This window comes from Oncorhynchus keta, unplaced genomic scaffold, assembly GCF_023373465.1.
Source record: "Oncorhynchus keta strain PuntledgeMale-10-30-2019 unplaced genomic scaffold, Oket_V2 Un_contig_2670_pilon_pilon, whole genome shotgun sequence".
Lineage (NCBI taxonomy): Eukaryota > Metazoa > Chordata > Actinopteri > Salmoniformes > Salmonidae > Oncorhynchus > Oncorhynchus keta.
In genome coordinates, this window is record NW_026285126.1 from 1 (window position 1) to 22,500 (window position 22,500).

Sequence of the window (22,500 nt, forward strand, 5' to 3'; positions counted from 1 at the left end):
GGTGGTCTATCTGATCCTCTAGTCCTCTAGTCCTCTAGGTGGTCTTGCTGTTCCTCTAGCCCCCCCTCACCTCTAGGTGGTCTTGCTGTTCCTCTTGCCCCCTCACCTCTAGGTGGTCTTGCTGTTCCCCTAGCCCCCTCACCTCTAGGTGGTCTTGCTGTGCCTCTAGTCCCCCCTCACCTCTAGGTGGTCTTGCTGGTCCTTCTAGCTCCCCTCACCTCTAGGTGGTCTTGCTGTTCCTCTTGCCTCACCCCTCACCTCTAGGTGGTCTTGCTGTTCCTCTTGCCTCCCCCTCACTCACCTCTAGGTGGTCTTGCTGTTCCTCTTGCCCCCTCACCTCTAGGTGGTCTTGCTGTTCCTCTTGCCCCCCCCCCTCTCACCTCTAGGTGGTCTTGCTGTTCCTTCAGTCCCTCTAGTCCACATTTTTCTGGTTCACAGCGCATGGCCATGTCTTTCTCTCTCTGTAGGAGTTCCTGGTTCAGCTCTCTACTGCAGCACAGACTGTCCTCCACACGTACTGACAGCACAGCCAGCTGGGACAGCAGAGGGAGACTAGGGTCAGTCATGGGATTGGTTTATTCTGTCAAGTAAACAAACTAAAGGAAACAGTTTTCACTGTTCTTCTGCAACAACCACGTTGCTATGGATACTGTACAGTAGATGTGAGACCAACCACTGGACCTTCACAATACCCGAACCTGTCGGCCCTCCGGGGCCGTCCTACCTGTCGGCCCTCCGGGGCCGTCCTACCTGTCGGCCCTCCGGGGCCGTCCTACCTGTCGGCCCTCCGGGGCCGTCCTACCTGTCGGCCCTCCGGGGCCGTCCTACCTGTCGGCCCTCCGGGGCCGTCCTACCTGTCGGCCCTCCGGGGCCGTCCTACCTGTCGGCCCTCCGGGGCCGTCCTACCTGTCGGCCCTCCGGGGCCGTCCTACCTGTCGGCCCTCCGGGGCCGTCCTGCCTGTCGGCCCTCCGGGGCCGTCCTACCTGTCGGCCCTCCGGGGCCGTCCTACCTGTCGGCCCTCCGGGGCCGTCCTACCTGTCGGCCCTCTAGGGCCATCCTACCTGTCGGCCCTCTGGGGCCATCCTACCTGTCAGCCCTCCGGGGCCATCCTACCTGTCGGCCCTCCGGGGCCATCCTACCTGTCGGATCATCGTCTGGATGGCTTGATCATGGATGTGATTCTGTGATCGTCCTCTCTCTCTGACCGTGTCATTCAACATCTCCACTGCCTCCTGCAGCTCCTCTACAGGGTTTCCCAGCGGCTCCATCAGGGGCTCCCCACCATCGCTTCCACCCCCATCACCCAGCAGGGTAAGAGCTGAGCTGATCTCACTGTGGAGAGGCTGGGAGACAAACACAGGAGGTGTTTTACCCTCGGGTACCTAAGGTAGTATGTTGTGTGGTGTGACTTAATTTAGGTAAAACTCTGTGCCTCACCTGTCCAAGGTTACTGCTGTAGCCCCTCCCCCTGGCCTCCTGGGTCTCCTCTAGCTCCACCCTCTCCTCTAGCTCCACCCGCTCCAGAAACTCTGTCAGCATCCTGGTGTCCTGCAGCGACGAACTCTGCTGGGTCAACGCAGTCTGGACACGTTTGTACCTGGTGACACAGAGTACAGCAACATTCAACACTTAACCTAGAATAAAGGCCAGTCAGTCTGTGGTGAGGCTGGGATACTTTAGGCTCTGGCTTGTGTATTAGACTTTAGTCTCTCTGTATATTAACACATAGAACCAGACTGTTGAAGACACCAGGCCTCCTGTCTATTAACACATAGAACCAGACTGTTGAAGACACCAAGCCTCCTGTCTATTAACACATAGAACCAGACTGTTGAAGACACCAGGCCTCCTGTCTATTAACACATAGAACCAGACTGACACCAGGCCTCCTGTCTATTAACACATAGAACCAGACTGTTGAAGACACCAGGCCTCCTGTCTATTAACACATAGAACAGACAGAGCCTCCTGTCTATTAACACATAGAACCAAGACACCAGGCCTCCTGTCTATTAACACATAGAACCAGACCAGAAGACATCAGGCCTCCTGTCTATTAACACATAGAACCAGACTGACACCAGGCCTCCTGTCTATTAACACATAGAACCAGACTGTTGAAGACACCAGGCCTCCTGTCTATTAACACATAGAACCAGACTGTTGAAGACACCAGGCCTCCTGTCTATTAACACATAGAACCAGACTGTTGAAGACACCAGGCCTCCTGTCTATTAACACATAGAACCAGACTGTTGAAGACACCAGGCCTCCTGTCTATTAACACATAGAACCAGACTGTTGAAGACACCAGGCCTCCTGTCTATTAACACATAGAACCAGACTGTTGAAGACACCAGGCCTCCTGTCTATTAACACATAGAACCAGACTGACACCAGGCCTCCTGTCTATTAACACATAGAACCAGACTGTTGAAGACATCAGGCCTCCTGTCTATTAACACATAGAACCAGACTGACACCAGGCCTCCTGTCTATTAACACATAGAACCAGACTGTTGAAGACATCAGGCCTCCTGTCTATTAACACATAGAACCAGACTGTTGAAGACACCAGGCCTCCTGTCTATTAACACATAGAACCAGACTGTTGAAGACACCAGGCCTCCTGTCTATTAACACATAGAACCAGACTGTTGAAGACACCAGGCCTCCTGTCTATTAACACATAGAACCAGACTGTTGAAGACACCAGGCCTCCTGTCTATTAACACATAGAACCAGACTGTTGAAGACACCAGGCCTCCTGTCTATTAACACATAGAACCAGACTGTTGAAGACACCAGGCCTCCTGTCTATTAACACATAGAACCAGACTGTTGAAGACACCAGGCCTCCTGTCTATTAACACATAGAACCAGACTGTTGAAGACACCAGGCCTCCTGTCTATTAACACATAGAACCAGACTGTTGAAGACACCAGGCCTCCTGTCTATTAACACATAGAACCAGACTGTTGAAGACACCAGGCCTCCTGTCTATTAACACATAGAACCAGACTGTTGAAGACACCAAGCCTCCTGTCTATTAACACATAGAACCAGACTGTTGAAGACACCAGGCCTCCTGTCTATTAACACATAGAACCAGACTGTCTATTAACACATAGAACCAGACACCAAGCCTCCTGTCTATTAACACATAGAACCAGACTGTTGAAGACACCAGGCCTCCTGTCTATTAACACATAGAACCAGACTGAAGACACCACGCCTCCTGTCTATTAACACATAGAACCAGACTGACACCAAGCCTCCTGTCTATTAACACATAGAACCAGACTGTTGAAGACACCAGGCCTCCTGTCTATTAACACATAGAACCAGACTGTTGAAGACACCAGGCCTCCTGCCATAGAACCAGACTGCCTCTGTCTATTAACACATAGAACCAGACTGTTGAAGAGCCTCCTGTCTATTAACACATAGAACCAGACTGTTGAAGACACCAGGCCTCCTGTCTATTAACACATAGAACCAGACTGTTGAAGACACCAGGCCTCCTGTCTATTAACACATAGAACCAGACTGTTGAAGACACCAGGCCTCCTGTCTATTAACACATAGAACCAGACCAGACACCAGGCCTCCTGTCTATTAACACATAGAACCAGACTGACTGAAGACACCAGGCCTCCTGTCTATTAACACATAGAACCAGACTGTTGAAGACATCAGGCCTCCTGTCTATTAACACATAGAACCAGACTGTTGAAGACACCAGGCCTCCTGTCTATTAACACATAGAACCAGACTGTTGAAGACACCAGGCCTCCTGTCTATTAACACATAGAACCAGACTGTTGAAGACACCAGGCCTCCTGTCTATTAACACATAGAACCAGACTGTTGAAGACACCAGGAAGACACCAGGCCTCCTGTCTATTAACACATAGAACCAGACTGTTGAAGACACCAGGCCTCCTGTCTATTAACACATAGAACCAGACTGTTGAAGACACCAGGCCTCCTGTCTATTAACACATAGAACCAGACTGTTGAAGACACCAGGCCTCCTGTCTATTAACACATAGAACCAGACTGTTGAAGACACCAGGCCTCCTGTCTATTAACACATAGAACCAGACTGTTGAAGACACCAGGCCTCCTGTCTATTAACACATAGAACCAGACTGTTGAAGACACCAGGCCTCCTGTCTATTAACACATAGAACCAGACTGTTACCAGGCCTCCTGTCACATAGAACCAGACTGTTGAAGACACCAGGCCTCCTGTCTATTAACACATAGAACCAGACTGTTGAAGACACCAGGCCTCCTGTCTATTAACACATAGAACCAGACTGTTGAAGACACCAGGCCTCCTGTCTATTAACACATAGAACCAGACTGTTGAAGACACCAGGCCTCCTGTCTATTAACACATAGAACCAGACTGTCTATTAACACATAGAACCAGACTGTTGAAGACACCAGGCCTCCTGTCTATTAACACATAGAACCAGACTGTTGAAGACACCAGGCCTCCTGTCTATTAACACATAGAACCAGACTGTTGAAGACACCAGGCCTCCTGTCTATTAACACATAGAACCAGACTGTTGAAGACACCAGGCCTCCTGTCTATTAACACATAGAACCAGACTGTTGAAGACACCAGGCCTCCTGTCTATTAACACATAGAACCAGACTGTTGAAGACACCAGGCCTCCTGTCTATTAACACATAGAACCAGACTGTTGAAGACACCAGGCCTCCTGTCTATTAACACATAGAACCAGAACCAGACATAGAACCAGACTGTTGAAGACACCAGGCCTCCTGTCTATTAACACATAGAACCAGACTGTTGAAGACACCAGGCCTCCTGTCTATTAACACATAGAACCAGACTGTTGAAGACACCAGGCCTCCTGTCTATTAACACATAGAACCAGACTGTTGAAGACACCAGGCCTCCTGTCTATTAACACATAGAACCAGACTGTTGAAGACACCAGGCCTCCTGTCTATTAACACATAGAACCAGACTGTTGAAGACACCAGGCCTCCTGTCTATTAACACATAGAACCAGACTGTTGAAGACACCAGGCCTCCTGTCTATTAACACATAGAACCAGACTGAAGACACCAGGCCTCCTGTCTATTAACACATAGAACCAGACTGTTGAAGACACCAGGCCTCCTGTCTATTAACACATAGAACCAGACTGTTGAAGACACCAGGCCTCCTGTCTATTAACACATAGAACCAGACTGTCTATTAACACATAGAAGACACCAGGCCTCCTGTCTATTAACACATAGAACCAGACTGTTGAAGACACCAGGCCTCCTGTCTATTAACACATAGAACCAGACTGTTGAAGACACCAGGCCTCCTGTCTATTAACACATAGAACCAGACTGTTGAAGACACCAGGCCTCCTGTCTATTAACACATAGAACCAGACTGTTGAAGACACCAGGCCTCCTGTCTATTAACACATAGAACCAGACTGTTGAAGACACCAGGCCTCCTGTCTATTAACACATAGAACCAGACTGTTGAAGACACCAGGCCTCCTGTCTATTAACACATAGAACCAGACTGTTGAAGACACCAGGCCTCCTGTCTATTAACACATAGAACCAGACTGTTGAAGACACCAGGCCTCCTGTCTATTAACACATAGAACCAGACTGTTGAAGACACCAGGCCTCCTGTCTATTAACACATAGAACCAGACTGTTGAAGACACCAGGCCTCCTGTCTATTAACACATAGAACCAGACTGTTGAAGACACCAGGCCTCCTGTCTATTAACACATAGAACCAGACTGTTGAAGACACCAGGCCTCCTGTCTATTAACACATAGAACCAGACTGTTGAAGACACCAGGCCTCCTGTCTATTAACACATAGAACCAGACTGTTGAAGACACCAGGCCTCCTGTCTATTAACACATAGAACCAGACTGTTGAAGACACCAGGCCTCCTGTCTATTAACACATAGAACCAGACTGTTGAAGACACCAGGCCTCCTGTCTATTAACACATAGAACCAGACTGTTGAAGACACCAGGCCTCCTGTCTATTAACACATAGAACCAGAGACACCAGGCCTCCTGTCTATTAACACATAGAACCAGACTGTTGAAGACACCAGGCCTCCTGTCTATTAACACATAGAACCAGACTGTTGAAGACACCAGGCCTCCTGTCTATTAACACATAGAACCAGACTGTTGAAGACATAGAACCAGACAGGCCTCCTGTCTATTAACACATAGAACAGACAGACTGTCTATTTAGAACCAGAGACACCAGGCCTCCTGTCTATTAACACATAGAACCAGACTGTTGAAGACACCAGGCCTCCTGTCTATTAACACATAGAACCAGACTGTTGAAGACATAGAACCAGACAGGCCTCCTGTCTATTAACACATAGAACCAGACTGTTGAAGACACCAAGCCTCCTGTCTATTAACACATAGAACCAGACTGTTGAAGACACCAGGCCTCCTGTCTATTAACACATAGAACCAGACTGTTGAAGACACCAGGCCTCCTGTCTATTAACACATAGAACCAGACTGTTGAAGACACCAAGCCTCCTGTCTATTAACACATAGAACCAGATAGAACCAGACTGTCTATTAACACATAGAACCAGAGACACCAGGCCTCCTGTCTATTAACACATAGAACCAGACTGTTGAAGACACCAGGCCTCCTGTCTATTAACACATAGAACCAGACTGTTGAAGACACCAGGCCTCCTGTCTATTAACACATAGAACCAGACTGTTGAAGACACCAGGCCTCCTGTCTATTAACACATAGAACCAGACTGTTGAAGACACCAGGCCTCCTGTCTATTAACACATAGAACCAGACTGTTGAAGACACCAGGCCTCCTGTCTATTAACACATAGAACCAGACTGTTGAAGACACCAGGCCTCCTGTCTATTAACACATAGAACCAGACTGTTGAAGACACCAGGCCTCCTGTCTATTAACACATTGAAGACACCAACACATAGAACCAGACTGTTGAAGACACCAGGCCTCCTGTCTATTAACACATAGAACCAGACTGTTGAAGACACCAGGCCTCCTGTCTATTAACACATAGAACCAGACTGTTGACACCAGGCCTCCTGACATAGAACCAGACTGTTGAAGGCCTCCTGTCTATTAACACATAGAACCAGACTGTTGAAGACACCAGGCCTCCTGTCTATTAACACATAGAACCAGACTGTTGAAGACACCAGGCCTCCTGTCTATTAACACATAGAACCAGACTGTTGAAGACACCAGGCCTCCTGTCTATTAACACATAGAACCAGACTGTTGAAGACACCAGGCCTCCTGTCTATTAACACATAGAACCAGACTGTTGAAGACACCAAGCCTCCTGTCTATTAACACATAGAACCAGACTGTTGAAGACACCAGGCCTCCTGTCTATTAACACATAGAACCAGACTGTTGAAGACACCAGGCCTCCTGTCTATTAACACATAGAACCAGACTGTTGAAGACACCAGGCCTCCTGTCTATTAACACATAGAACCAGAGAGGCCTCCTGTCTATTAACACATAGAACCAGACTGTTGAAGACCAGGCCTCCTGTCTATTAACACATAGAACCAGACTGCCTCCTGTCTAAACACATAGAACCAGAGGCCTCCTGTCTATTAACACATAGAACCAGACTGTTGAAGACACCAGGCCTCCTGTCTATTAACACATAGAACCAGACTGTTGAAGACACCAGGCCTCAGGCCTCCCTGTCTATTAACACATAGAACCAGACTGTTGAAGACACCAGGCCTCCTGTCTATTAACACATAGAACCAGACTGTTGAAGACACCAGGCCTCCTGTCTATTAACACATAGAACCAGACTGTTGAAGACACCAGCCTCCTGTCTATTAACACATAGAACCAGACTGACACCAGGCCTCCTGTCTATTAACACATAGAACCAGACTGTTGAAGACACCAGGCCTCCTGTCTATTAACACATAGAACCAGAGACTGTCTATTAACACATAGAAAGACACCAGGCCTCCTGTCTATTAACACATAGAACCAGACTGTTGAAGACACCAGCCTCCTGCCTCCTGTCTAGGCCTCCTGTTAACACATAGAACCAGACTGTTGAAGACACCAGGCCTCCTGTCTATTAACACATAGAACCAGACTGTTGAAGACACCAGGCCTCCTGTCTATTAACACATAGAACCAGACTGAAGACACCAGGCCTCCTGTCTATTAACACATAGAACCAGACTGTTGAAGACACCAGGCCTCCTGTCTATTAACACATAGAACCAGACTGTTGAAGACACCAGGCCTCCTGTCTATTAACACATAGAACCAGACTGTTGAAGACACCAGGCAAGCCTCCTGTCTATTAACACATAGAACCAGACTGTTGAAGACACCAGGCCTCCTGTCTATTAACACATAGAACCAGACTGAAGACACCAGGCCTCCTGTCTATTAACACATAGAACAGACCAGGCCTCCTGTCTATTAACACATAGAACCAGACTGTTGAAGACACCAAGACACCAGGCCTCCTGTCTATTAACACATAGAACCAGACTGTTGAAGACACCAGGCCTCCTGTCTATTAACACATAGAACCAGACTGTCTATTAACACATAGAACCAGAGACACCAGGCCTCCTGTCTATTAACACATAGAACCAGACTGTTGAAGACACCAGGCCTCCTGTCTATTAACACATAGAACCAGACTGTTGAAGACACCAGGCCTCCTGTCTATTAACACATAGAACCAGACTGTTGAAGACACCAGGCCTCCTGTCTATTAACACATAGAACCAGACAGAGCCTCCTGTCTATTAACACATAGAACCAGACTGTTGAAGACACCAGGCCTCCTGTCTATTAACACATAGAACCAGACTGTTGAAGACACCAGGCCTCCTGTCTATTAACACATAGAACCAGACTGTTGAAGACACCAGGCCTCCTGTCTATTAACACATAGAACCAGACTGTTGAAGACACCAGGCCTCCTAGAACCAGACTGACACTATTAACACATAGAACCAGACTGTTGAAGACACCAGGCCTCCTGTCTATTAACACATAGAACCAGATTACACAGGCCTCCTGTCATTAACACATAGAACCAGACTGTTGAAGACACCAGGCCTCCTGTCTATTAACACATAGAACCAGACTGTTGAAAGACACCAGGCCTCCTGTCTATTAACACATAGAACCAGACTGTTGAAGACACCAGGCCTCCTGTCTATTAACACATAGAACCAGACTGTTGAAGACACCAGGCCTCCTGTCTATTAACACATAGAACCAGACTGTTGAAGACACCAGGCCTCCTGTCTATTAACACATAGAACCAGACTGTTGAAGACACCAGGCCTCCTGTCTATTAACACATAGAACCAGACTGTTGAAGACACCAGGCCTCCTGTCTATTAACACATAGAACCAGACTGTTGAAGACATCAGGCCTCCTGTCTATTAACACATAGAACCAGACTGTTGAAGACACCAGGCCTCCTGTCTATTAACACATAGAACCAGACTGTTGAAGACACCAGGCCTCCTGCCTAGAACCAGACTGTCTATTAACACATAGAACCAGACTGTTGAAGACACCAGGCCTCCTGTCTATTAACACATAGAACCAGACTGTTGAAGACACCAGGCCTCCTGTCTATTAACACATAGAACCAGACTGTTGAAGACACCAGGCCTCCTGTCTATTAACACATAGAACCAGACTGTTGAAGACACCAGGCCTCCTGTCTATTAACACATAGAACCAGACTGTTGAAGACATCAGGCCTCCTGTCTATTAACACATAGAACCAGACTGTTGAAGACACCAGGCCTCCTGTCTATTAACACATAGAACCAGACTGTTGAAGACACCAGGCCTCCTGTCTATTAACACATAGAACCAGATTAACACATAGAACCAGACTGTTGAAGACACCAGGCCTCCTGTCTATTAACACATAGAACCAGACTGTTGAAGACACCAGGCCTCCTGTCTATTAACACATAGAACCAGACTGTTGAAGACACCAGGCCTCCTGTCTATTAACACATAGAACCAGACTGTTGAAGACACCAGGCCTCCTGTCTATTAACACATAGAACCAGACTGTTGAAGACACCAGGCCTCCTGTCTATTAACACATAGAACCAGACTGTTGAAGACACCAGGCCTCCTGTCTATTAACACATAGAACCAGACTGTTGAAGACACCAGGCCTCCTGTCTATTAACACATAGAACCAGACTGTTGAAGACACCAGGCCTCCTGTCTATTAACACATAGAACCAGACTGTTGAAGACACCAGGCCTCCTGTCTATTAACACATAGAACCAGATGAAGACACCAGACATAGAACAGACAGAGGCCTCCTGTCTATTAACACATAGAACCAGACACCAGGCCTCCTGTCTATTAACACATAGAACCAGACTGTTGAAGACACCAGGCCTCCTGTCTATTAACACATAGAACCAGACTGTTGAAGACACCAGGCCTCCTGTCTATTAACACATAGAACCAGACTGTTGAAGACACCAGGCCTCCTGTCTATTAACACATAGAACCAGACTGTTGAAGACACCAGGCCTCCTGTCTATTAACACATAGAACCAGACTGACACCAGGCCTCCTGTCTATTAACACATAGAACCAGACTGTTGAAGACACCAGGCCTCCTGTCTATTAACACATAGAACCAGACTGTTGAAGACACCAGGCCTCCTGTCTATTAACACATAGAACCACACCAGGCCTCCTGTCTATTAACACATGAACCAGAGACACCAGGCCTCCTGTCTATTAACACATAGAACCAGACTGTTGAAGACACCAGGCCTCCTGTCTATTAACACATAGAACCAGACTGTTGAAGACACCAGGCCTCCTGTCTATTAACACATAGAACCAGACTGTTGAAGACACCAGGCCTCCTGTCTATTAACACATAGAACCAGACTGAAGACACCAGGCCTCCTGTCTATTAACACATAGAACCAGACTGTTGAAGACACCAGGCCTCCTGTCTATTAACACATAGAACCAGACTGTTGAAGACACCAGGCCTCCTGTCTATTAACACATAGAACCAGACTGTTGAAGACACCAGGCCTCCTGTCTATTAACACATAGAACCAGACTGTTGAAGACACCAGGCCTCCTGTCTATTAACACATAGAACCAGACTGTTGAAGACACCAGGCCTCCTGTCTATTAACACATAGAACCAGACTGTTGAAGACACCAGGCCTCCTGTCTATTAACACATAGAACCAGACTGTTGAAGACACCAGGCCTCCTGTCTATTAACACATAGAACCAGACTGTTGAAGACACCAGGCCTCCTGTCTATTAACACATAGAACCAGACTGTTGAAGACATCAGGCCTCCTGACATAGAACCAGACTGTTAAAGGCCTCCTGTCTATTAACACATAGAACCAGACTGTTGAAGACACCAGGCCTCCTGTCTATTAACACATAGAACCAGACTGTTGAAGACACCAAGCCTCCTGTCTATTAACACATAGAACCAGACTGTTGAAGACACCAGGCCTCCTGTCTATTAACACATAGAACCAGACTGTTGAAGACACCAGGCCTCCTGTCTATTAACACATAGAACCAGACTGTTGAAGACACCAGGCCTCCTGTCTATTAACACATAGAACCAGACTGTTGAAGACACCAGGCCTCCTGTCTATTAACACATAGAACCAGACTGTTGAAGACACCAGGCCTCCTGTCTATTAACACATAGAACCAGACTGTTGAAGACACCAGGCCTCCTGTCTATTAACACATAGAACCAGACTGTTGAAGACACCAGGCCTCCTGTCTATTAACACATAGAACCAGACTGTTGAAGACACCAGGCCTCCTGTCTATTAACACATAGAACCAGACTGTTGAAGACACCAGGCCTCCTGTCTATTAACACATAGAACCAGACTGTTGAAGACACCAGGCCTCCTGTCTATTAACACATAGAACCAGACTGTTAAAGACACCAGGCCTCCTGTCTATTAACACATAGAACCAGACTGTTAAAGACACCAGGCCTCCTGTCTATTAACACATAGAACCAGACTGTTGAAGACACCAGGCCTCCTGTCTATTAACACATAGAACCAGACTGTTGAAGACACCAGCCTCCTGCCTAGAACCAGACCTGCCTCTATTAACACATAGAACCAGACTGTTGAAGACACCAGGCCTCCTGTCTATTAACACATAGAACCAGACTGTTGAAGACACCAGGCCTCCTGTCTATTAACACATAGAACCAGACTGTTGAAGACACCAGGCCTCCTGTCTATTAACACATAGAACCAGACTGTTGAAGACACCAGGCCTCCTGTCTATTAACACATAGAACCAGACTGTTAAAGACACCAGGCCTCCTGTCTATTAACACATAGAACCAGACTGTTGAAGACACCAGGCCTCCTGTCTATTCTAGAACCAGATTAACACATAGAACCAGACTGTTGAAGACACCAGGCCTCCTGTCTATTAACACATAGAACCAGACTGCCTCCTGAAGAACCAGACTGTTGAAGACAGGCCTCCTGTCTATTAACACATAGAACCAGACTGTTGAAGACACCAGGCCTCCTGTCTATTAACACATAGAACCAGACTGTTGAAGACACCAGGCCTCCTGTCTATTAACACATAGAACCAGACTGTTGAAGACACCAGGCCTCCTGTCTATTAACACATAGAACCAGACTGTTGAAGACACCAAGCCTCCTGTCTATTAACACATAGAACCAGACTGTTGAAGACACCAGGCCTCCTGTCTATTAACACATAGAACCAGACTGTTGAAGACACCAGGCCTCCTGTCTATTAACACATAGAACCAGACTGTTGAAGACACCAGGCCTCCTGTCTATTAACACATAGAACCAGAGGCCTCCTGTCTATTAACACAAGAACCAGACTGTTGAAGACAGGCCTCCTGTCTATAACACATAACACATAGAACCAGACTGTTGAAGACACCAGGCCTCCTGTCTATTAACACATAGAACCAGACTGTTGAAGACACCAGGCCTCCTGTCTATTAACACATAGAACCAGACTGTTGAAGACACCAGGCCTCCTGTCTATTAACACATAGAACCAGACTGTTGAAGACACCAGGCCTCCTGTCTATTAACACATAGAACCAGAGGCCTCCTGTAACACATGACCAGACTGTTGAAGACACCAGGCCTCCTGTCTATTAACACATAGAACCAGACTGTTGAAGACACCAGGCCTCCTGTCTATTAACACATAGAACCAGACTGTTGAAGACACCAGGCCTCCTGTCTATTAACACATAGAACCAGACTGTTGAAGACACCAGGCCTCCTGTCTATTAACACATAGAACCAGACTGTTGAAGACACCAGGCCTCCTGTCTATTAACACATAGAACCAGACTGTTGAAGACACCAGGCCTCCTGTCTAACACATTAGGCCTCCTGTCTATTAACACATAGAACCAGACTGTTGAAGACACCAGGCCTCCTGTCTATTAACACATAGAACCAGACTGTTGAAGACACCAGGCCTCCTGTCTATTAACACATAGAACCAGACTGTTGAAGACACCAGGCCTCCTGTCTATTAACACATAGAACCAGACTGTTGAAGACACCAGGCCTCCTGTCTATTAACACATAGAACCAGACTGTCTATTTAGAACCAAGACACCAGGCCTCCTGTCTATTAACACATAGAACCAGACTGTTGAAGACACCAGGCCTCCTGTCTATTAACACATAGAACCAGAGGCCTCCTGTCTATTAACACATAGAACCAGACTGTTGAAGACACCAGGCCTCCTGTCTATTAACACATAGAACCAGACTGTTGAAGACACCAGGCCTCCTGTCTATTAACACATAGAACCAGACTGTTGAAGACACCAGGCCTCCTGTCTATTAACACATAGAACCAGACTGTTGAAGACACCAGGCCTCCTGTCTATTAACACATAGAACCAGATTAACACATAGAACCAGACTGTTGAAGACACCAGGCCTCCTGTCTATTAACACATAGAACCAGACTGTTGAAGACACCAGGCCTCCTGTCTATTAACACATAGAACCAGACTGTTGAAGACACCAGGCCTCCTGTCTATTAACACATAGAACCAGACTGTTGAAGACACATCAGGCCTCCTGTCTATTAACACATAGAACCAGACTGTTGAAGACACCAGGCCTCCTGTCTATTAACACATAGAACCAGACTGTTGAAGACACCAGGCCTCCTGTCTATTAACACATAGAACCAGATTAACAGGCCTCCTGTCTATTAACACATAGAACCAGACTGTTGAAGACACCAGGCCTCCTGTCTATTAACACATAGAACCAGACTGTTGAAGACACCAGGCCTCCTGTCTATTAACACATAGAACCAGACTGTTGAAGACACCAGGCCTCCTGTCTATTAACACATAGAACCAGACTAACACATAGAACCAGACTGAAGACACCAGGCCTCCTGTCTATTAACACATAGAACCAGACTGTTGAAGACACCAGGCCTAACACATAGAACCAGACCTGCCTCCTCTATTAACACATAGAACCAGACTGTCTATTAACACATAGAACCAGACTGTTGAAGACACCAGGCCTCCTGTCTATTAACACATAGAACCAGACTGTTGAAGACACCAGGCCTCCTGTCTATTAACACATAGAACCAGACTGTTGAAGACACCAGGCCTCCTGTCTATTAACACATAGAACCAGACTGTTGAAGACACCAGGCCTCCTGTCTATTAACACATAGAACCAGACTGTTGAAGACACCAGGCCTCCTGTCTATTAACACATAGAACCAGACTGTCTATTTAGAACCAGAGACACCAGGCCTCCTGTCTATTAACACATAGAACCAGACTGTTGAAGACACCAGGCCTCCTGTCTATTAACACATAGAACCAGACTGTTGAAGACACCAGGCCTCCTGTCTATTAACACATAGAACCAGACTGTTGAAGACACCAGGCCTCCTGTCTATTAACACATAGAACCAGACTGTTGAAGACACCAGGCCTCCTGTCTATTAACACATAGAACCAGACTGTTGAAGACACCAGGCCTCCTGTCTATTAACACATAGAACCAGACTGTTGAAGACACCAGGCCTCCTGTCTATTAACACATAGAACCAGACTGTTGAAGACACCAGGCCTCCTGTCTATTAACACATAGAACCAGACTGTTGAAGACACCAGGCCTCCTGTCTATTAACACATAGAACCAGACTGTCTATTAACACATAGAACCAGACTGTTGAAGACACCAAGCCTCCTGTCTATTAACACATAGAACCAGACTGTTGAAGACACCAGGCCTCCTGTCTATTAACACATAGAACCAGACTGTTGAAGACACCAGGCCTCCTGTCTATTAACACATAGAACCAGACTGTTGAAGACACCAGGCCTCCTGTCTATTAACACATAGAACCAGACTGTTGAAGACACCAGGCCTCCTGTCTATTAACACATAGAACCAGACTGTTGAAGACACCAGGCCTCCTGTCTATTAACACATAGAACCAGACTGTTGAAGACACCAGGCCTCCTGTCTATTAACACATAGAACCAGACTGAAGACACCATTAACACATAGAACCAGACTGTTAAAGACACCAGGCCTCCTGTCTATTAACACATAGAACCAGACTGTTAAAGACACCAGGCCTCCTGTCTATTAACACATAGAACCAGACTGTTGAAGACACCAGGCCTCCTGTCTATTAACACATAGAACCAGACTGTTGAAGACACCAGGCCTCCTGTCTATTAACACATAGAACCAGACTGTTGAAGACACCAGGCCTCCTGTCTATTAACACATAGAACCAGACTGTTGAAGACACCAGGCCTCCTGTCTATTAACACATAGAACCAGACTGCCTCCTGTCTATTAACACATAGACAGACTGTTGAAGACAGGCCTCCTGTCTATTAACACATAGAACCAGACTGTTGAAGACACCAGGCCTCCTGTCTATTAACACATAGAACCAGACTGTTGAAGACACCAGGCCTCCTGTCTATTAACACATAGAACCAGACTGTTGAAGACACCAGGCCTCCTGTCTATTAACACATAGAACCAGACTGTTGAAGACACCAGGCCTCCTGTCTATTAACACATAGAACCAGACTGTTGAAGACACCAGGCCTCCTGTCTATTAACACATAGAACCAGACTGTTGAAGACACCAGCCTCCTGTCTATTAACACATAGAACCAGACTGTTGAAGACACCAGGCCTCCTGTCTATTAACACATAGAACCAGACTGTTGAAGACACCAGGCCTCCTGTCTATTAACACATAGAACCAGACTGAAGACACCAGGCCTCCTGTCTATTAACACATAGAACCAGACTGTCTATTAACACATAGAACCAGAGACACCAGGCCTCCTGTCTATTAACACATAGAACCAGACTGTTGAAGACACCAGGCCTCCTGTCTATTAACACATAGAACCAGACTGTTGAAGACACCAGGCCTCCTGTCTATTAACACATAGAACCAGACTGTTGAAGACACCAGGCCTCCTGTCTATTAACACATAGAACCAGACTGTTGAAGACACCAGGCCTCCTGTCTATTAACACATAGAACCAGACTGTTGAAGACACCAGGCCTCCTGTCTATTAACACATAGAACCAGACTGTTGAAGACACCAGGCCTCCTGTCTATTAACACATAGAACCAGACTGTTGAAGACACCAGGCCTCCTGTCTATTAACACATAGAACCAGACTGTTGAAGACACCAGGCCTCCTGTCTATTAACACATAGAACCAGACTGTTGAAGACACCAGGCCTCCTGTCTATTAACACATAGAACCAGACTGAAGACACCAGGCCTCCTGTCTATTAACACATAGAACCAGACTGTTGAAGACACCAGGCCTCCTGTCTATTAACACATAGAACCAGACTGTTGAAGACACCAGGCCTCCTGTCTATTAACATAGAACATAGAACCAGACTGTCTTGAAGACACCAGGCCTCCTGTCTATTAACACATAGAACCAGACTGTTGAAGACACCAGGCCTCCTGTCTATTAACACATAGAACCAGACTGTTGAAGACACCAGGCCTCCTGTCTATTAACACATAGAACCAGACTGTTGAAGACACCAGGCCTCCTGTCTATTAACACATAGAACCAGACTGACACCAGGCCTCCTGTCTATTAACACATAGAACCAGACTGTTGAAGACACCAGGCCTCCTGTCTATTAACACATAGAACCAGACTGTTGAAGACACCAGGCCTCCTGTCTATTAACACATAGAACCAGACTGTTGAAGACACCAGGCCTCCTGTCTATTAACACATAGAACCAGACTGTTGAAGACACCAGGCCTCCTGTCTATTAACACATAGAACCAGACTGTTGAACCAAGACACCAGGCCTCCTGTCTATTAACACATAGAACCAGACTGTTGAAGACACCAGGCCTCCTGTCTATTAACACATAGAACCAGACTGTTGAAGACACCAGGCCTCCTGTCTATTAACACATAGAACCAGACTGTTGAAGACACCAGGCCTCCTGTCTATTAACACATAGAACCAGACTGTTGAAGACACCAGGCCTCCTGTCTATTAACACATAGAACCAGACTGTTGAAGACACCAGGCCTCCTGTCTATTAACACATAGAACCAGACTGTTGAAGACACCAGGCCTCCTGTCTATTAAACATAGAACATAGAACCAGACATAGAACCAGTTGAAGACACCAGGCCTCCTGTCTATTAACACATAGAACCAGACTGTTGAAGACACCAGGCCTCCTGTCTATTAACACATAGAACCAGACAGACACCAGGCCTCCTGTCTATTAACACATAGAACCAGACTGTTGAAGACACCAGGCCTCCTGTCTATTAACACATAGAACCAGACTGTTGAAGACACCAGGCCTCCTGTCTATTAACACATAGAACCAGACTGTTGAAGACATAGAACCAGACTGTTGAAGGCCTCCTGTCTATTAACACATAGAACCAGACTGTTGAAGACACCAGGCCTCCTGTCTATTAACACATAGAACCAGACTGTTGAAGACACCAAGCCTCCTGTCTATTAACACATAGAACCAGACTGTTGAAGACACCAGGCCTCCTGTCTATTAACACATAGAACCAGACTGTTGAAGACACCAGGCCTCCTGTCTATTAACACATAGAACCAGACTGTTGAAGACACCAGGCCTCCTGTCTATTAACACATAGAACCAGACTGTTGAAGACACCAGGCCTCCTGTCTATTAACACATAGAACCAGACTGTTAAAGACACCAAGCCTCCTGTCTATTAACACATAGAACCAGACAGAGGCCTCCTGTCTATTAACACAAGACAGACCAGGCCTCCTGTCTATTAACACATAGAACCAGACTGTTGAAGACACCAGGCCTCCTGTCTATTAACACATAGAACCAGACTGTTGAAGACACCAGGCCTCCTGTCTATTAACACATAGAACCAGACTGCCTTGAAGACACCAGGCCTCCTGTCTATTAACACATAGAACCAGACTGTTGAAGACACCAGGCCTCCTGTCTATTAACACATAGAACCAGACTGTTGAAGACACCAGGCCTCCTGTCTATTAACACATAGAACCAGACTGTTGAAGACACCAGGCCTCCTGTCTATTAACACATAGAACCAGACTGTTGAAGACACCAGGCCTCCTGTCTATTAACACATAGAACCAGACTGTTGAAGACACCAGGCCTCCTGTCTATTAACACATAGAACCAGACTGACACCAGGCCTCCTGTCTATTAACACATAGAACCAGACTGTTGAAGACACCAGGCCTCCTGTCTATTAACACATAGAACCAGACTGTTGAAGACACCAGGCCTCCTGTCTATTAACACATAGAACCAGACTGTTGAAGACACCAGGCCTCCTGTCTATTAACACATAGAACCAGACTGTTGAAGACACCAGGCCTCCTGTCTATTAACACATAGAACCAGACTGTTGAAGACACCAGGCCTCCTGTCTATTAACACATAGAACCAGACTGTTGAAGACACCAGGCCTCCTGTCTATTAACACATAGAACCAGACTGTTGAAGACACCAGGCCTCCTGTCTATTAACACATAGAACCAGACTGTTGAAGACACCAGGCCTCCTGTCTATTAACACATAGAACCAGACTGTTGAAGACACCAGGCCTCCTGTCTATTAACACATAGAACCAGACTGTTGAAGACACCAGGCCTCCTGTCTATTCTAGAACCAGATTAACACATAGAACCAGACTGTTGAAGACACCAGGCCTCCTGTCTATTAACACATAGCCTAAAGACACCAAGCCTCCTGTCTATTAACACATAGAACCAGAGACTGTTGAAGACACCAGGCCTCCTGTCTATTAACACATAGAACCAGACTGCCTTGTCTATTAACACATAGAACCAGACACCAGGCCTCCTGTCTATTAAACACATAGAACCAGACTGTTGAAGACACCAGGCCTCCTGTCTATTAACACATAGAACCAGACTGTTGAAGACACCAGGCCTCCTGTCTATTAACACATAGAACCAGACTGTTGAAGACACCAGGCCTCCTGTCTATTAACACATAGAACCAGACTGTTGAAGACACCAGGCCTCCTGTCTATTAACACATAGAACCAGACTGTTGAAGACACCAGGCCTCCTGTCTATTAACACATAGAACCAGACTGTTGAAGACACCAGGCCTCCTGTCTATTAACACATAGAACCAGACTGTTGAAGACACCAGGCCTCCTGTCTATTAACACATAGAACCAGACTGTTGAAGACACCAGGCCTCCTGTCTATTAACACATAGAACCAGACTGTTGAAGACACCAGGCCTCCTGTCTATTAACACATAGACATAGACTGTTAGCCAGACTGTTGAAGACACCAGGCCTCCTGTCTATTAACACATTGAAGACACCAGGCCTCCTGTCTATTAACACATAGAACCAGACTGTTGAAGACACCAGGCCTCCTGTCTATTAACACATAGAACCAGACCTCCTGCCTCCTATTAACACATAGAACCAGACTGTTGAAGACACCAGGCCTCCTGTCTATTAACACATAGAACCAGACTGTTGAAGACACCAGGCCTCCTGTCTATTAACACATAGAACCAGACACCAGGCCTCCTGTAACACATAGAACCAGACACCAGGCCTCCTGTCTATTAACACATAGAACCAGACTGTTGAAGACACCAGGCCTCCTGTCTATTAACACATAGAACCAGACTGTTGAGACACCAGGCCTCCTGTCTATTAACACATAGAACCAGACTGACACCAAGCCTCTCTCTATTAACACATAGAACTCTCCCCCTCTCTCTACCATTCTCTCAGGCCCCTCTCTCTGCTAACTCTAGAACCAGACTCTTCCCCCCTCTCTCTACCATTCTCTCTCTCCCCAGACTCTTCTAGACACTAGGCATTCTCTCTCTCCCCCTCTCTCTCTCTCTAACCCCTCTCTCTCAGACTCTCTCTACCATTCTCTCTCCCCCTCTCTCTAACCATTCTCTCTCTACCACCCCCTCCTCTCTATCTACCATCTCTCTCTCCCCCTCTCTCTACCATTCTCTCTCTCCCCACCTCTCTCTACCATTCTCTCTCTCCCCCTCTCTCTACCATCTCTCTCCCCCTCTCTCATTCTCCCCCTCTCTCTACATTCTCTCTCTCTCTACCATTCTCTTCTCCCCTCCTCTCTACCATTCTCTCTCTCCCCCTCTCTCTACCATTTCTCTCTCTCAGGCCTCCCCTCTCTCTACCATTCTCTCTCCCCCCTCTCTCTACCATTCTCTCTCTCCCCCTCTCTCTACCATTCTCCCCCCTCTCTCCCCCTCTCTCTACCATTCTCTCTCTACCCCCTCTCTCTCTACCATTCTCTCCCCCCTCCCCCTCTCTCTACCATTCTCTCTTCTCCCCCCCCTCTCTACCATTCTCTCTCCCCCTCTCTCTACCATTTCTCTCTCTCCCCCTCTCTCTACCATTCTCTCTCGCCCCCTCTCTCTACCATTTCTCTCTCTCCCACCTCTCTCTACCAGGCCTCCTTTCTCTCTCTCCCCCTCTCTCTACCATTCTCTCTCGTCTATTCTAGAACCAGACCCCCTCTCTCTACCATTCTCTCTCTCTACCCCCTCTCTCTACCATTCTCTCTCCCCCCTCCTCTCTACCATTCTCTCTCTCCCCTCTCTCTACCATTCTCTCTCTCCCCCCTCTCTCTACCATTCTCTCTCTCCCCCTCTCTCTACCATTCTCTCTCCCCCTCTCTCTACCATTCTCTCTCTCCCCTCTCTCTTCCATTCTCTCTCTCCCCCTCTCTCTACCATTCTCTCTCTCCCCCTCTCTCTACCATTCTCTCTCTCCCCCCTCTCTGCTCTCTTCTCTCTCTCCCCCTCTCTCTCCCATTCTCTCTCTCTCCCCATTCTCTCCCCTCTCTCTACCATTCTCTCTCTCCCCCTCTCTCTACCATTCTCTCTCCCCCCCTCTCTCTACCATTCTCTCTCTCCCCCCTCTCTCTACCATTCTCTCTCCCCCTCTCTCTACCATTCTCTCTCTCCCCCCTCTCTCTACCATTCTCTCTCTCCCCCTCTCTCTACCATTCTCTCTCTCCCCACCTCTCTCTACCATTCTCTCTCTCCCCCTCTCTCTACCATTCTCTCTCCCCCCACCTCTCTCTACCATTCTCTCTCTCCCCCTCTCTCTACCATTCTCTCTCTCCCCCTCTCTCTACCATTCTCTCTCTCCCCCTCTCTCTACCATTCTCTCTCTCCCCACCTCTCTCTACCATTCTCTCTCTCCCCCTCTCTCTACCATTCTCTCTCTCTCTCTCTCCCCCTCTCTCTACCATTCTCTCTCTCCCCACCTCTCTCTACCATTCTCTCTCTCCCCCTCTCTCTACCATTCTCTCTCTCTCTACCCCCTCTCTCTACCATTCTCCCTCTCTCCCCCTCTCTCTACCATTCTCTCTCTCCCCCTCTCTCTACCATTCTCTCTCCCCCCTCTCTCTCTTCTCTCTTCTCCCCCTCTCTCCCCACCTCTCTCTACCATTCTCTCTCTACCCCCTCTCTCTACCATTCTCTCTCTACCCCCCTCTCTACCATTCTCTCTCTCCCCTCTCTCTACCATTCTCTCTCTCCCCTCCTCTCCTCTCTCTCTCTACCATTCTCTCTCTCCCCACCTCTCTCTACCATTCTCTCTCCCCCCTCTCTCTCTGCCTCCCCCCTCTCTCTACCATTCTCTCATTCCCCCTCCCTCTCTGCTCTCTTCTCTCTCTACCATTCCCACCTCTCTCTACCATTCTCTCTCCCCACCTCTCTCTACCATTCTCTCATTCTCCCCCTCTCTGCTCTCTTCTCTCTCTCCC

General features: G+C 47.3%; 1 protein-coding gene across 1 annotated transcript in view; it reads right to left on the reverse strand.

Moving 5' to 3' along the window:
• Positions 1–380: 380 nt before the first annotated feature.
• Positions 381–22,500, reverse strand: part of LOC127922678 (uncharacterized) — a gene marked incomplete at its 3' end in the record, with an annotated part of 101,504 nt that continues 79,384 nt past the window's right edge. Inside the window, exons 5-7 of the mRNA XM_052506578.1 lie at positions 1,439–1,598; positions 1,141–1,344; positions 381–533 (exon numbers count right to left, since the gene is read on the reverse strand). Coding sequence (XP_052362538.1) covers positions 381–533; positions 1,141–1,344; positions 1,439–1,598 — 517 coding nt within the window. The remainder of the gene's footprint in view (positions 534–1,140; positions 1,345–1,438; positions 1,599–22,500) is intronic.